The sequence below is a fragment of the Pteropus alecto genome, unplaced genomic scaffold (assembly GCF_000325575.1).
Source record: "Pteropus alecto unplaced genomic scaffold, ASM32557v1 scaffold20, whole genome shotgun sequence".
NCBI classification, from domain to species: domain Eukaryota; kingdom Metazoa; phylum Chordata; class Mammalia; order Chiroptera; family Pteropodidae; genus Pteropus; species Pteropus alecto.
In genome coordinates this window covers 48,795,865-48,813,721 of record NW_006436298.1, presented here as the reverse complement: position 1 = coordinate 48,813,721, position 17,857 = coordinate 48,795,865, and the positions used below count along the sequence as shown (strand labels likewise).

Genomic DNA, 17,857 nt, shown 5'->3' with positions numbered 1-17,857 from the left:
TTTATAGATATTAATGAGTGCTCTCTGAGTGACAATCTATGTAGAAATGGAAAATGCGTGAACATGATTGGAACTTATCAGTGCTCCTGCAATCCTGGTTACCAGGCCACACCAGACCGGCAGGGCTGTACAGGTAAGGTTAGGCCCAGCAGGGCTGGAAATTGTGTTTCTCAAATCAGCCTAGGATAACTTCTGGCACTGAAATATCATCAAGTTGATGGGAGTCCTTTGTCATAAAAATAAATCTAAGAATGAGGGCAGATCTCTAAGGTGCCATGGTTTGGTAGTTTTACAGAGGAATCTCTGGTTTTATCATAGAAAACTCTCTAAACTCCATAGGTATTATATTTCTGAGTTCTTTAATCTTAGGTTACTGGAGCTAAATGTCAAATGGAACTCTGTCTAAGAGGAAATGAAAAGAACTTAAGAAAAACAAATGATATAATGATAAATCATCACAAACAGTGGGGAGAAAACTCCAAAACTATTTAAGCATTATCAGTTTCAAAAGAGGAAAAGCTTTTTATCTTCTTTTGTTTTTTTTTTTAAGGAAGTAACTCTGCTCAAGTAATGTGGTTACGATGTTGTATTCACAGATATTGACGAATGTATGATAATGAATGGAGGCTGTGACACCCAGTGCACCAATTCAGAAGGAAGCTACGAATGCAGCTGCAGCGAAGGTTATGCCCTGATGCCAGATGGGAGATCGTGCGCAGGTACAGAAAGGAAAATACACGGACTTTGTATATCTAATTAATTTTATCTTACAAATCTGGCTGCAGATACTTTGAGTGGAACTGGGTGGAAAAAAAATATTTGAGCTTAATGAAAGCCATCCTTGTTTTCATTTGATGTTAATTTTGTATCATCAGATATCGATGAATGTGAAAATAATCCCGATATCTGTGATGGTGGCCAATGTACCAACATTCCTGGAGAGTATCGCTGTCTGTGCTATGATGGCTTCATGGCGTCAATGGACATGAAAACATGCATTGGTGGGTACCATGAAAACAGCATAAATATTTATGTACACATATGCACACACAAATGTGTGCACATTTATGCACACACATATTAACAAAAGAAGAGGCTTTTTCAGATATTTAAAAAATTCGAACCATCGTATTAGAAGATGTCAAAGCTGAAAAGAATTATTTTGAAAAAATAAAGACAATGTATTTATCTGCAATACTGTATCTTGCAAATAGGTTATATTTTTAAATTTATTTGTGTATTTCAGCATTATGCTGTTCAGTTTAAAAGATAGCTTTCGAATTCTAGGATAAGCAAGTATTAACCAAGGTGTTGAAAATAAATTTTCTAGATGTGAATGAGTGTGACTTAAACTCAAACATCTGCATGTTTGGGGAATGTGAGAACACCAAGGGATCCTTCATTTGCCATTGTCAGCTGGGTTATTCAGTGAAGAAGGGGACCACAGGATGCACAGGTAGGTCTCAAGCTTGTATCCTTTGTGTTTTGGCTTCTTACATTTCAGAGGCCAACCTTTAACATCGTATGTTTGCTGGCACCTTTTAGACTATTACCCACACCAGGCTGTGACCCCACCGCAGGGTTGGCCGTGGTTCAGATAGAGAGAGAGAGTGGATGTGGATTCGGTTTCCAAGGTTCTGATGTGCTTCCGGTGACTCTTGCAGCAGAGTTCACTTTCTTTGTAGGACAGCTGCCCAAATATGAGACATACGTAAGGAAGAAGCACCCAAAGGCCTGAAGGGATCCAAAACTGCTTGTTTTTAGTTCTTCTAAACTAACAAAAATTAATCTTGATTTCTATTTAGGACCCTTTCCTTTTTTTCTTTACTCCATCGTTTCCTCTCTTCTTTTTGTTTGCTCTTCTGTCTACTCAAATTGCCTCTCTTTTTACTCTTCACTTCACTTTCTTTCTTCGCTAGCCCCATCTACTTTATCTCTTGTGCCTTTTCTCTACTGAGTCGTTTTGGCTTTTTGCATAAAGGAGGGGCAGAGCTAGGAAGTCCCAAGGTCATTGCTTTAGACCAGATTTTCCTCATTGCTCAATTTAAGGCCCTTGTATGGTATTTTGCTCAAGGCAGGTAGAGTATGGCTTAGACCGCAGCCTGACCCTTAAGCTTCAGGAAAGGGCAAGTAACAAAAGATGTACTCTGAATGTTTATTGCTGGCACATTTGATGTGAAACCAATAATTGTGTGTGATGCATACATCTATGTGTATGTAAAATATATATGTATATATGTGCAAAAGCTTCTAGTCATTTCCCAGATAACATTTCCAGTGAACATTTTTATATATGTTCAAATAAATAGAAACACACACTAAAATGATCGTTTTCAAAATTTTATAAGATAATGTATTGATTCTAAAAATAGCAAGTGATCATGTAATGTTAAGAAGAGAATATACTATTGCTTATTTTTAAAAGTTAGGCTTGTTCTTATTTTCATGAAAAATATGTAACAAATATTAATAGGAAATAATAGCAATCTCTTTTTGGAAATAAGATTTCTCTTGACATCTATAATCTGATGCCTTCTACGTGGGGTTTTGTCCGGGCCCAGGAAGAGAGACGGGCCTCGCCCCTTGGAAGGGTAAGGGCTGACACATAGATGTCAGGGAGCAAGAGCTGCTGCATCTCACTCCAGTTGGAAGACGGCTAGCAATTGCTTCTGGTGAAGGTTTTGTTTGATTTGAATGATGACCTTCCAAATCTTGTTGGACGCTACAAAAAATTAAAAATAATATTAATGTTTTATCTGGACAGTTTTAGATATTTCCATATTTCCTTTATAATTTTACCTACAAAGAAATATACTTGAAAGTAGAGTTAATTAGCTTGTATTTTATCTTCTTCATCTTAACTATGGTTTCTCAGACGTGGATGAGTGTGAAATCGGTGCCCACAATTGCGACATGCACGCCTCATGCCTAAACGTCCCAGGAAGCTTCAAATGTAGCTGCAGAGAAGGCTGGATTGGAAATGGTATCAAATGCATTGGTGAGTTTGCAAATGTAAATAACTTTTACTAAGACACAAAATTTTTAGAGGCTCTTCTTTACACGGTTGTTAACCCACATACTTGAGTAGGAACATGCTCTTCTCTTTCAGTTAGTCTCTTGAAAACCAAAGGCTATCTTTAGTTGCAAGATAATTCTTGTGTAAGAGTTTCCTTTAACCTTGGTATAAACAATCAAATTACAACACTATGCCTTGGCACCTGCTTTTTAATTTGTTGTTCAGTATAAATTATTTGATGTGCAGCTAAAAATCCAAACAATTATATGATAAAAATGACTAATATATTTTCCTAATCTTTTCATAGAGTAATCAGTGAGATTTAAAACTCAGTGAAATAAATGAAGGGAATGAAAAGTTTTTTTCAGATAACCCAAGTCTGAAGTAAGTGGTCAATACCAGCTTCTTAATAGAAAATGGAATTTTTCTTCCAGAGAAATCTAAATGTTTTGTTGGATTCCAAGAGATCTGATTCAAGAAAGGAGTGTGAGGAGGCAGTTGCCATTCTCCAAGTTTTATAGTTATTGAGCCAGAGTTTAATAAGTCTTTATAGCTGTGAGGCAGAGGACTGGATTTTGTCCTTGGTGTCATGCACGGTGCTGCTTAATATGCTCAGTATTTTACATGCCTTAACAAGAAAGAACTTTTCCAACTGGTAAGAATTATCCAGAAAATAGAAAATAAGTCAACCTAAACTGACCTCCCGTGATTGCTCATTTAAATCTTGTAAGCCTGCAGAAGGCATTAAAGAATAGCTTTATAATCTCTTACCAATAGTAGAAGTTACTTTGACTATGCTTTCTTATCCATTTAATTGTTTTATACTTGTTAAATGATTACAAGCTGACTATAGAATTTAAGTTTTTCAAATAACTTTGCTAAGGAATATTCTGTGATGGCTTCAGGTCCACTAACTACCCACCTCTTGTCCAACTATCTCTCTGTCATTAATCTCACAACTTCTCAGTCATATCTCCATTCCCATTTTCTTAGTCCCATTGGACTACTGTTTTTCTCTCTTTTACCCTCCCTTTTTTGTGCTTCTTGTCCATCTATCACTCTGCCCAACTACTGGAAAATAGCCTGCGTTCAATAGCAAAGATTCAGTTGTGTTCAGGCATCTCTACTCCAAAATATCATCCAAATCCATCCACTTCTTTTCATCTCCATTCCCCTGGCTCAAGTCTCAAGCATTCTCTCTCCCAGTATCTCTCACCTGCCCGCCCCCCTGCTGGATGCTAAAACGACCTCCTCATGTGTTTGCTCATTCCCTCTCTGCTCCTCCTACAATCTATTCTTCACACAGCAACCAGACAAATCTTTTAAACCATGGATCTAAAGTCTTCACGATTGTCATTTTAATCCATTGAATTTAGAATAAAATCCAGCTTCCTTCCATGGTTTACAAGATACTGCAGCATCTTCCCACTATTTCTCTAGCTTCATCTTCTATCACTCTCTACCGTCTACACTGTGTTTTGTTACTCCGACCTTCTTTAATTTGTCATACCAAGCTCTTTTCCTCTTCAGTGTCTTTATATGTGCTGTTCTCTCTGCAAGGCAGGCTCTTATTCATCATTTAGATCTGAAGTTAACTAAAAATTACTTCCTTAGTAGAGCTTTCTTTGTTCCTACACATCAAATTAGATGTCCTTTTTTTTTGCTCGCTCTCTCTCCTTGCACCACGTAACTTTTCTTCATGGTATATAATAACAGTATTTAATTTAATTTTTTTGTGTTTAACATCTGTCTTCTCCACTAGACAATGAACTCCATGAGGTCAAGAATCATATCTCAGTTTCTTCATCTATAATAAACTTTAAAAATCTATGCTAATTTTCCTGTTCTGGAATTCAGTAATATCTTAGAAAATGATGCTTTTCTTTTTCACGATAAGGGAACCAGGGATGAAATCCGCCATTACTAGAAGTCAGAAAGAAATCTAGCCCTGGTTTTCTTTCAGCTATTAAAAAGCTAGTTGATTGGATACCTCACAAAATGCTTGAATTAATACTTTTTGCCCTATGTTTGTGGCGTGAGCATTTTGGATCATAGGTCTGACATCTTAGAGAATTAGAACTGTGACCTTAGAGATGAATTAAAACACATTCCATTTGCCAGTTTACATTTACACTGAGACAAATGAGCACCTGTATGAGAGTTTAAATGTTTCATTTTTGTTTCTGAACTTTATTGCTATATTCTCTTGGCATGTAGATCTGGACGAATGTTCTAATGGGACCCACCAGTGTAGCGTCAACGCTCAGTGTGTCAATACCCCAGGCTCCTATCGATGTGCCTGCTCTGAAGGGTTCACTGGAGATGGCTTTACCTGCTCAGGTGAGTGAGAATCCTGAGCGTGTTCTGGCATGGTTTTCTGGAAGACTCTATATGCTTTCCTTATTTGAAGAAAACTATAGTTAAAGAAGGCCAAAGTCACTACTTCTGTTTAAAAACTTACAAGTGAACATGTATGTTTCTCTTACATTAAACACAAAAACCCGAAAAATTTTCCAAGACATTGGTGGAAGTTTTAAAATAATGACATTTATTACTATCCTTTACTGTTAATAACTATCATTTTCTCTTATTTATTTATTAACACATTAGCCAAAAATATAGGCTCTGTCTGAATCAGGCCACCTGGACTCAGATCTTGCCTGTGCTGCTTACTGGCTCTGTAGCCTGAAGTAAATTACTTAACCTGTATAGTGTTAGTTTCCCCATTTTAAAATGGACATAGTAATGATAACAATTATGATACTATTTTTTTCTTTTTTAATCACTAAATGAAGAATATGTGGGAAAACTATTCAGCTTCTTAAGATATGATATATGACCTACCCAAGAACTGCTATTTAATGTGTTTATTAAAAACTAAGCTTATCGCATGGTATCGAAAGGACTAAATGGAATGATGCAATAAAGAGCTTAGAAAAACACATCATAAGCCCTCAATAAATGTTCATTGATACTTAGCTGCTATACATTCCACATTCCTTAAGGATAAAAGATCCACTCATTATATTCATACGTGAGACTAGATCATCTTGCTGGATGTAAAGTATGATTTTTTATTTGTAAGATAGGTGTTTCTCAGTTGAATTTCAGTATATACTTTAAACCTATAATTAAAAGATAGACAAATTCTTTTTCTAATTATTGACATTAAAAACACAGACTCATTTTCAAATACTTCTTTAAGAAAATAGGCCTATTCAATTTTAAAGCATTAGTATTTTTAAAACTTGGATATTGCACCTATCTTAATATTTCTGTGCACCATGGTGTGAAGGGCATGGCTTTGTCAGACACAGCCATGCTTAGATCCTGGCTCAGCAGCAAATTAACTTTCTGTGACTCCCGCAGCTCAGATGGCTGCTCTTAGCTTCTGTTCTTCCTTTTCTGAACCTCTCAGGATTGGTGAACTAACTGAAAACGTGCATGTCAAACAACTAGTACACTACCTGGCAAGTATTGGGCCCTCAATAAATATTGGTTTCTGCTCTCTCCTCTCCTTTCCATTAGATGGAATTAAATAAATTGTCTGCATGGTCTATGAATAATCCCATTTGCATGATTAAGATTAGGAATATTTTAATAAGATTATAATGCTGTGAAAGAAACTTCCTTCATTCCCACAGTGTCCCAGATTTGCTTAGAAATACTTGAACGGTGAAAGACGAGGTATTTCTTCTAATACCATAATGTTTTCAAGTGAATTAACACCATTTTAAGATTAATACTAGTATTCTTGGTCCTATCGAAATGATGTTGGTATAACAGTGACGCAACAACTTAGCATTAAAGAGAACTAAGACAAATGCGAGACACCTGCGTTCCTTCTTTTAATCGTGTTCCAATTTAATGTTAGGGTGTAGGTTACATAGTCCGCTATCAAGTTGTATACCCTTATTTAGGTGACTATGATTAATTGTTGTTTCATGTTAATGAACACTAATTTAAGCCAGTAAAGTGGATTTCGTTATAGAGCAAGGAAGAAGTGTGTCATGAAATTTGGAACTTAATAGAGGTAATTTGTTTCTCCCCCAGATGTTGATGAGTGCGCAGAAAACATAAATCTCTGTGAGAATGGACAATGCCTCAATGTCCCGGGTGCATATCGCTGCGAGTGTGAGATGGGCTTCACTCCAGCTTCGGACAGCAGATCCTGCCAAGGTGGGTCACCAGGATTCCAACTCATTTCCAAGTTGGATCAACTACAGCAAATGGAACCACAAAAAGGGCTGGAACAGGCTCCACCTGGAAGCAGAATACACAGCACATGCTGCACATAAAAAAGTCATTCGTTTAAGCATGGATTATTTTGCCGAATGAATAATGAGGAAGGCGGCTTTCATCTCTTATGAAGTTTTCCTGGCCACGAGCCAATAGTTGGAAGTTTGGCTCAGTCTTTTTTTTTTTTTTTAACCATTTCTTTTTGTATCACTAAATGAATGACATGTGGAAAAACTATTCAGCTTTTAAAATATGATATACTACCTACTCCAATCACTGCCATTTAATGTGTTTATCAAAATCTAAGTAGCTCATTTTTGGCATTTACCATCATGTTTTGGTCTGCTGCCTTTATGTCTGTGACTAGCAGTCCTCTTCAGGGACTCATCAAGGACTGCACCTTTTGCTTGATAGCAATGTCTCCTTCCTCTAAGCTATGAATCACCACTCTTTTTCTAGAAATGAGAGTTTCTGACTAGTATATCTTTCCAAGAAAAAGACTTTGGATTTTCTTTTAAATTGGAGACTCAGTTCATATTACATATCATTCGGGCCATCATTATGTTCATAGGGAGTGCATTAGTATGTAAACGAAGAAAAGAAAAATATTAAAAACAATTCATAAACCGTAGGCTATAACAAAATTAGTGATTCGTAGAACACCTTTTAAGAAGATAACTCAGGCTAACTGCTGGGCAAAGATTACAAAATGAAATCAGATTACAAGCTCTCTTTATACTACTAGTGTCTAATCAAATGAACAAAAACAGTAAATACCAGCACACACACACACATACACACACACACACAATTCACCAGAAGCAACCCAACAAAACCAAATTATACAATCTGGGTTGGCTTGGAGTAGAACCTAACTCTGACCCACTAACAGAAGTGGCACTGAAGAAAGAAAGTGTGCCTTAAAGATTGTGAAATTTTCTATTAATATCAATCTATTTTGAAGAGAATCAGATAAGAGAATGAATAGTAGGCCCTGGAGAAGATGATATTAGAAACCGAAAGCATTTGACGCTGGCCTGCTAGATTGGGCAGAATATAATCCACTTTACGCAAGGCAGCTGTAGAGTGAGCTTTGTTTTTTTTTCCCCAGTCCTGGTTTCTTCTAAGCACTGAAGCCAGCTAGTAGAAAATTTGAGTCAATGTGGTTATGGAATTACATGATTTATTACCCATGTCAGCTTGACAAGAGTTAGTGGGAAAGGGAACAAGTAAGCAGTGGCCAAACACTTCTGCCAACATAAAATTTTGAAATTAGTTCTTTATATATAAGACAGAATTTCCTCTTCATAATTCTGTTCCTTTATCTGTGGCCTAGGCCCTTCTGAAACTTCTCCCATACCTCCCCCAAGTTTTTTCTGAGTAATTTTTATTTAGTATACTTCTTTCACTTGTTGATTTTCTCATAATATGTCATTACCACCAAGAGAAATCCCAATTGCCAGGGCTAATGAGCTATTGAGAGTAGCACACATGTAGTTTACCCTCAGTTAAACCGTCTGCTCCATTTAGCTAAATGCCAGCTTTTGAGATCTCCAAAATGTACTTTTATGGTTCTGCCTGTTTCTCCTTATTTTTGTCTTCCCTATTCCTGTAAGATCTGGTTCATCTAGACAGTTTCTACTAAATTTACTAATTTAATTCCTTGATGTCTTCCCATCTTATTATAAATATATACCTCTCTGAATTGACCCTCTGATTAACATTTTCCACTTAATATCAACTTCTCACCACAAATTGTCAATTTCTATAGAGTTCAAAAAATGGCTGGAGTTAAGCAGGTCCCAATATTCCCCATTGACATGGGAGAATACAAATCCTGCAGGGACCTCCTCAAAGACAGGTGAGGACTACGTGTCACATGGACTGAACCTAGATACAGGCTGTTTAGTGTAATGTTTGAAGAGAGCACGGAGGCAGGTTCATCAACAAAGAGCCCAGTGTAGCTTTTCCCATTCATGTTTCTCCTGATCCACCTGCCTTATGAAACTGTTCCCCTCCTCCTCCCTCCTACGGAAAATTTGGACTACAGAATAGAAGCTTTAATGAAACTCACACCCCAAGCCGCCTTCCAAATAAAGCCCAGATCAAGAAGGGGGCTGTCAAGAATCTCCATCTACAATTGTGTCAGGTTGTAGAAAAACTCTCAAAGGAGCAACCACGGAATGTGTATGCAAACTGGGAACGAACAATGCACCTGTGCAGGCATCCTGTGGAAACAACAACAAAAAGAACATTCAAAAAGCAGATAAAGAACCAACCTAGAGTAGAAGAAAATTACCCAAGGACAAAAGCAAATTTCTCAAAATAACCTTAATAAAATATAATTGAGCAAGTTCAAAAAGATTATAAAAACAGAAAAAGACAAAAGACAGAGATTGCAGAGTCAAGAGAAGCAAAAAATGGGGGTCAGTACAGAAAAATTAGAGATCTATTAAATAGAAACATCAAGAACAGTAGGGATAGCTGAAAATGTAATTACTAGCATAGAGAATGGACTTGAGATAATCACGGTGAACAAAAAAGAGGAAAGAAAGAAATTAACACTGTGAGAGAAAAGAGAAAGACCAAAAATAAGTATAATCAGTGTCTCTGAAGTGGAGAGCCCCCAAGAAATTGAATAGTAAAAAAATACTAAATAAACAAACATTTTCCCAAAATAGAAGAAAGAATTGAATGTACAAGAAAAGGTAAATCGTAAGACAAAGACAGCCTTATTACTTTTTTCGACTTAAGTCATAGAGAAGAATTCTTCAGACGCTAGATTAGAAAAGGCAAGTCATGAACAAAACCACTCAGTACCAAAAGACACTAGAACGATGCCCAGAAAGTTCTGAGGACATGTGCGACTGAAGAATGTTATACCTCAGCAGTTAATTATAAAGGCAGTAAGTGTATTCTCACATATGAAATAATTCAGAAAGAAAACACCTGTAGGCTTTCCCTTCTGGAGAGGGGGCAGAAAACATCAGCAATGAAACACAGCCAATCAAGAAGTAAACGGAGAAGTTGCAGTTAAAACATATTGATTCCTTTAAGTAAAGAATTAGTACTAAATGCTGTAGATATTATGGTAAATACTATAAACATTTAAAAAGTGAAAATAATATAAATTACAAAAATGAGTTGGAAGCATATATGAATGCTAATTTTCTTATTGTACAGTTTCCATTAATACTACCTAAAAATTATATTTGAATTTTAATATAAAACTAAAGGATGATAAACTTTCAGTGTTTTTTAAAATCAATTCTTAAATTGAGAAAGTATTTCAGGAACTGTCAAGATTTTAAAAAATCAATCCGATGCATGCAAATGGTTTCTGCTTCACTGTTTGTGAATATCCATAGAGACATATTTGAAATGTTGTTTATCAATGATAATTCTTTCTGGCTAGAAGCATTTTGGAGTGACTCGCTTTTGCTTTTTTATTTTATGTATGGTTTTCTATCTTTTCTGTTTGCTATCCATACTTTTCTGAATTTGAATTTCTGAGAATACATCAATTTTATAAAAACAAGACAGTATTTTCTTAAAATACCTATTTTATACAACTATTACATTATTTAAATGGAAGTTATTTCTAATAAAGTTCATTTAAAAGTAAAACACATGCTCAGCTGATAACACAATTTCTTCAGGTTAACACATTAAACGATAAACTAGTTTAATTAGTCTTTATTCAGTTTATATAAAGAGAATAACTTTATTAATTTCCCCAACACAAGAAGAGACACCTTTACACATCAGTTAAACTTTTAAACACAATTTGAACCATACCTTAAATCTGAGAAAATTGAAATTCATTATTTTAATGATCATGATTGACCAGAAGACTCTTTTAGACTTAAGATAGGGGTAACTGCCTCATGATAACACTTTAGATGGACTAATGTAGTCTAGCCTAAGATGACATGCCTGGGCTGCATTCTCAGAACGTAGGGTAATTTGGGTACGAAATGTCCACCCTCTTGCCACGAGGGGAAATATATACTGTTTCTACAGTTGTACACACACACATATGCCTTCATTTGCATGTGAATAAGGGGTGATTTCTCATTTACTGACTTTGAGTTAGAGCCTCATGGAGGAGTTTCACAAATTAAATTTCTGACTTCAATGGAGTTATTTTAATGAGATTTGTAAGAATGTGGGGCAATGGATAATATTATTATTATGCTCTTAGAAAGAAAATTATTTCCCTGTTTATAACTGACTATGATACAGGTCAGACTATAGAATAAAGACATTTAAAAAAGTTGAATTTAAATAATTTCACATCTTTAATATTAAAAATATTATGTTGTATATTTTGTATGTTGTCGATGTTTAAAAAACATCTTACATTTGCACTAAATTGTTGAAATCTTTAAACTGGGTTACAGCGTTCCTGGCTGGAAACCCGCCCCTCCCTTTGGGGCGTACTGTCTTATCTCTTTACCTCCTAAGTTCCACAGGGCTGCAGCCTTTCCTGGTGCGTCCCCGTCTCCTTCTAAAATATACTTTTAATAAATATTACTTTTTCTCAAAAAAAAAAAAATCTTTGAATTGGTTTTTAAAACTTCATTCTTTTGACATATTTTGGGGTTTTTTTTTTATGCCTTAAGTGAATTATTTTTGTTTATGTATATTATAACCCAAGATAGTTAAAATACTGTCAATAAAATAAAATAATAGTTCTTTTATATTTTGTACAATATATAAGCATTAGTTGCTTGTCATTTACATGACTTACCTCGTCAAAGAAAAAGAAATTTTTTTACTGCATAAAAACATCTGAGGAGATAGAAAAATTCATAATGTTATACGTTAAATTAAAAATTTTAAGTCCTAGTAAACAGATTAATGTCGCTCTTTTTTAAATTTTCAGATATTGATGAATGCTCCTTCCAAAATATTTGTGTCTTTGGCACATGTAATAATTTGCCTGGAATGTTTCATTGTATCTGTGATGATGGTTATGAATTGGACAGAACAGGAGGGAACTGTACAGGTATGGCCAGTTAAGGGCTCAATTATGTTCTTATTAGTTGAAATGAATATTTTGTACTAAATTCTTCAAATTTCTACTTAGCTAAACTACGCCTTGGGTTATGCATTTTTTGAAACAAAATTACATTCTGATACATTTATTTTTAACTATGGAATTGACCCATTTTTATATAAACAACCTAATATGAAATATCTAACATGAAACTAGGAAACTATTTCTGTATATATTTTTGTATTTGCATGCATACATACATATATATGTATACACACATATGTATAAAATTTTAGTTAAGCAAATAGTGACATACTTCCCTCAGAATTCCAACATTTAATTATTATTTGTCTATTAAGAATATTAAATGACATTATCATAAATACCATATGATTATGTGGTATTTACAAAGGTTTATACAAAAGTTTAGTCTTTATTTCATTGTGCTAAATCCTTCATGATCTGTAATCTACTAACTTGCAAGAAGTCCACTGAATTCTTTGGAACAGCAGTATGCATAGAGAACATAAAGATCTTAATGTGGGCATTTTAATTGTTTTTCCTAGATATTGATGAATGTGCAGATCCCATAAACTGTGTTAATGGCCTATGTGTCAACACACCTGGTCGCTATGAGTGTAACTGCCCACCTGATTTCCAGCTGAACCCCACCGGTGTGGGTTGTGTGGGTAAGTAAAAGCTATCTGAAACAAATAGAATTGTATAGAGTTGAATAGTCAAAATCTCTTGGTAATGAACTATGATAAGTATTTGCTCCAGTTAATCTGCAAACAAAACAGTTCTTTCCTTGAAGAAACTCTAGATTACCAAATCATATCATCATTATATCATGGCTTGGAGAGGTGCCGTGCTTTGTTCAAGGTCTCAGAGCCTGCAAATGGTAGAGCTGAGATACAATCTCAGATTGCCTGGTCACCTGTCCAGTGCATTGGCCAGGACAGCCCAAAGTGGTAGAGCTAATGGTCTATACATTTCACTTTCCTATAAGAAGGGTCAGGTAGTAATAAATGAAGTAATGAGAAGAGAGGAATTGGAGAATTGGATTTCTTAAGCCATTGGAGTGGAGCAAGTTGTGAGATCGGGAGAAGCAAGAAAAGCAATAATAAAGGTTCAGAATCTCTCATCGACATTCCTACATTCCTGACATCTTCGATCTTTAGAAAATAATTGCCCAGCTTTTGCCATCTGCCCTATTTCTGCACTGTAGTGAGCGTTTACCTAGATGAGTAAATGATCTGGAGAATTTCCTGGCAGAATACAGAAAAAAGGAAGGAAGGAAGGAAGGGAGGGAGGGAGGGAGGAAGGAAGGAAGGAAGGAGAAAATTTTTTCTTCAGTACAAATCTGCCTGCTGTCTTCAGCATCAGCTTTCCTATGTATAGACCTGTGTATATGGAGGGAATGTTCGCCACTGTGATTTATACACAATTTTTATGTTCTTTTCTAATTTCAGTGCATATGTTGAGTTACGGTTTATGGCTACTCCAAGTTCTGACTTTTTCATTCAAAGTGATTTGTTCAGTAAATATTGAGTGCCTTCTATTCTAAGGGTTGGAGAGGCAACAGAGTAAGCAAATATGTTTACGTTCTGGTGGCAGGGAGACAGATATAGGAAGAACGGATTCTGACACTGAAGGCGCTTGGAGAAAAAGTGCTGTGAGAGCAAGCCAAATAGACCTCGAAGAGGAGAAGCCTCCAATGAAAAGGAGCAGCCAGTGCAAAGGGCCTGTGGCAAGAGAATACCAGTGTTGTAGACGCAGCAATGAGACTGTATTGAATGGGGTGGGGGCTGAGGATGAGGATAGGAGGCAGAGAAGGAGCAATAGCCCGGATCACAAGATGGTTCTCGACTTCAGATATGCAGTAAAATTCAAGAAATAAAAATTAAAACAATTATATAAATATCACTTTATAGCTAATAGACTGGCAAAAATTACAAAACCTGGATAATGTGGTGAGTTTGTCTCATGTACCTCAAGGGTCCGTCTGTTCTGCTGGTGGAAGTGTAGACCAGGAGGACAGTGCACTACAGTACTCAGATTACTTGTCAGCATATAATCAACCTCATTTTTGAGTTTCTCAGAGCAGTTCTAACTGTTACATGGATCAATACTTTGTGGCTTTAATTTTTCTTAGAGATTTTCCAAAGAACAAAGACTCAGTCTATCTCACAAATGCCATAAGGGTCCACCCTACCCTTTTATAAGTCTAAGATACGTTAGGAGATGTTAGTGATCTTATTTTATTTTTCCTTTGTCTCAAATGAACCATTTTATTATCCTAGTTTTGTTTTATCATTACTCATTAGTTATGCTCAATGATTCTAAAAACAAAGATGAATATAATAAGAATGTGGAATGTGTTTCTAAAAACAAAGATGAATATAATAAGAATGTGGAAAATGGTGGCATCACCTAGAAGGATGACACGATAGTGAAAATGTCACTGTTGCATCACCCTTCAGTTTTCTTGCCGTGTTGCCCAAGGGATTATGTCATCTTTCAGGCAGGTATAAAAATGACTGGAGACAGTATATTTGGTCTCTTCTTTGAACATTTATTGAACACAATTGAGAATTCAGAAGTTTTCACTTTCTGGCCATAATGGCAAAGAGAAGAAAATTGACAGTGGGGAACATTTTACTCTTGTTAGATGTTTCAGAAGATGAATGCATCAGAAACCAGTTCTCCTAGTCTAGATTCTGAAGATGATGGTTAGATGATATAAGCAAAATGTCAGGCCGTGAGTCTTCAGAGGCCAATATCCTAGATGAAATTTTTCTAATTCAACAAAGAATGAGTGAACAATATATACTTCTATAGACAAAGGAAATGTGATATTCTTCTCTGTAGGTGAATAAGAAGAAATTCAACATATGCAGTATTTGACAAGTACCTGAATTGTCCCAGGTTCTTGTATTCTTCCACATCCAAAATTTAATTGATATAGTTCTGAAGTAGACAAATGATGAAGACAGGGTCATTGAAAGGAAATATGTGATTTAGAAATAAAATAAAATGATTGGACTGATGATTCTAATAGGAATTGATAAATTTTTAAATGAAAATATTTTCCATTTGTGTAGGAGAGAAAATAGTTGTTTTCTGGTCAACAAAATTATGAGCTATCAGAGTTCTCAAAAATTTCTTCAGTGTTGTGTTTTAATGATGCAAGAACAAGAAGAGAAACAAGAAGTAATGATAAGTGTCTACAACCATACCACCCTGAACGAGCCCGATCCCTTCTATTCTCGGAAGCTAAGCAGGGTCGGGCCTGGTTAGTACTTGGATGGGAGACCACGTAGGAATACCAGGTGCCGTAGGTGTAAAAAATAAAAAATAAGAGATTGTAAGCTGACGAGGTCCTTGCAATCTGTGAGGTCAACCAAGGGTTGCCTTGCTTAAATAAATAAATAAATAGATAGATAGATAGATAGATAGATAGATAGATAAATAGATAAATAAATAAAAGTAATGATAAGCTAGAACCTATTAATAGAGACGTGTTTGAAAAGTAGAATCACTTTTTACAAATCACTTTTAATTTCAGGTTCATGCATAACAGCCGACAAGCAGTTGATTGCTTTTATAGGGCCATTCAAAACCAAGAAAATAAGGAATAAAACTTTGAGTTAGTAAGGATTAAATTCTTACTAAAATTTCTAGTAAAGATATTTCACTATGCAAAGATTGTTTTGTAATAAGATTAAAACAACCCTTTTCTTTAATGTACAATAATTTGAATTTTATCATTTGAGTGACCTTTCTCTAAAAGAGGAATTGTTACTACAGCGAGGGCAGTTGTATCACAAGCTCCTGTGTTGCTCCGCAGACAACCGCGTGGGCAACTGCTACCTGAAGTTCGGTCCTCGAGGAGACGGGAGTCTGTCTTGCAACACAGAGATTGGAGTGGGCGTCAGTCGCTCCTCCTGCTGCTGCTCTCTTGGGAAGGCCTGGGGGAACCCCTGTGAGACGTGCCCCCCTGTCAATAGCAGTGAGTATGGAGCTGAAGAAGTGGAAGGGAACAAACTCTGGTAGCTGAAGACTCGTTGCCATTTTAGTCTTGTGCTGGGCACGGGAGTACTAGTGAGGGTCAAAATTTTGAATGTGGACTACTTTCCTTGATTATGCTGAAACCAGCCAAGAGTGTTTTATGTAAAAGGAATTGAATTCTTCTTATTGTTTTTCATGATACGATAAAAAGATAAAAACAATCTTAAACCACAATTCAGTGTGAATGGTGATAATTTCAATTCTTCATGATATCACAGATAAATTAGACCATTCCTGGTTCTTCTCCAAAGTTGTTTTAGTTCAGGTTCACAGCTGTGTTTTATTCCTGGAGTCAAGGGTATTATGCCTTATGTTGAAATGTAAGTTCTGGTATGGACATAGATGAAACTTTTGAATTGTCACGTCTTTGAGTTTTCATTTTCTAGCCAAAAAGTTGTGATATAAATTACCTGCAAAGGAGTTTTTTCTTTAATTAAAAACAAATAGTTTTTATTATTCCATCTGTATGATTTATGAAGTAATGATCTCGTTTCAAGTGAAATGTAATATACATGTAATATAAATGTAATATAAATGTATTTGAAAGGGCACTAAAGAAAATGTAGATACATCCCTTAGGATATGTGTTTTGAGCCTGGCAATTGCTGAATACTTGTTCGTTGTCTCAGCCACTTGGACAGAGTTATTAAATCTCTTCTTTTCCATCGTTTCATAGCTGAATATTACACCCTGTGTCCTGGAGGTGAGGGCTTCAGACCTAACCCCATCACAATCATCTTAGAAGGTGAGTACAGCTGAAATTGTCACCCCAGATTTAAACAAAGTAAAGAGAAAAGCTGATGGAAAAGTTAGTGTGGAGGAATTCCAAGAAGATTATTTTGCAAAATTATAGATGGACAATCAATCACTAGGATTCTAAGAAACAACTTGTAAGTCAGAAAGATATGGCCCATTGCAGTGATCCGATGTCTGATTGTTCTGCAGAGAAACTCTCTTTACCATTATCCCCCATCTTTAATCGTTCCCAAATTGCTCTACTCACTCTTCTCAGATTGTAGCACAGTTCCACGACAAAGCCAGGAAAATCTATGCTCAGGGTAAACCTACCGTTTTAGTATGTGTATTCACGTGGATGCGTGGACGTCTGTGGGTCTTACCCATTTGTAAGCGCTAACGCTAACATTTGTCTTTCATGATGGTCTTCATTGTGAGTTGTCTCCCCTTGTGCAGATATTGATGAATGCCAGGAGTTACCAGGTCTCTGCCAGGGAGGAAACTGCATCAACACTTTTGGGAGCTTCCAGTGCGAGTGCCCACAAGGCTACTACCTCAGCGAGGAAACCCGCATCTGTGAAGGTGAAGTGGATTTGACCTAAAAAACAATCAAATCAGTGCTATTTAAAACAAAATTCCCCATCAGGCCTGGGAAAAGACTCCATCCTTACATTCTATCAAAGGATCTGTTGAGATGAATTTGTAGCTTTTTTCTTTTTATATCAACACTACTGATACATTAATTTACAGCTCATTTGCTATAATTTACTATGGTTTTTCTCTGGTGAGTTGAT

General features: G+C 36.0%; 1 protein-coding gene and 1 pseudogene across 1 annotated transcript in view; both read left to right on the top strand.

The window, feature by feature from the left end:
- FBN2 (fibrillin 2) overlaps positions 1-17,857 on the top strand; it is a 240,480-nt gene that overhangs the window by 180,262 nt on the left and 42,361 nt on the right. Inside the window, exons 28-39 of the mRNA XM_006913393.2 lie at positions 8-133; positions 597-719; positions 876-1,001; positions 1,331-1,456; positions 2,876-2,998; positions 5,234-5,356; positions 7,070-7,195; positions 12,144-12,266; positions 12,824-12,946; positions 16,108-16,269; positions 17,005-17,073; positions 17,520-17,645. Coding sequence (XP_006913455.1) covers positions 8-133; positions 597-719; positions 876-1,001; positions 1,331-1,456; positions 2,876-2,998; positions 5,234-5,356; positions 7,070-7,195; positions 12,144-12,266; positions 12,824-12,946; positions 16,108-16,269; positions 17,005-17,073; positions 17,520-17,645 — 1,476 coding nt within the window. The remainder of the gene's footprint in view (positions 1-7; positions 134-596; positions 720-875; positions 1,002-1,330; positions 1,457-2,875; positions 2,999-5,233; positions 5,357-7,069; positions 7,196-12,143; positions 12,267-12,823; positions 12,947-16,107; positions 16,270-17,004; positions 17,074-17,519; positions 17,646-17,857) is intronic.
- On the top strand, positions 15,483-15,601 carry LOC112480735 (annotated as a pseudogene).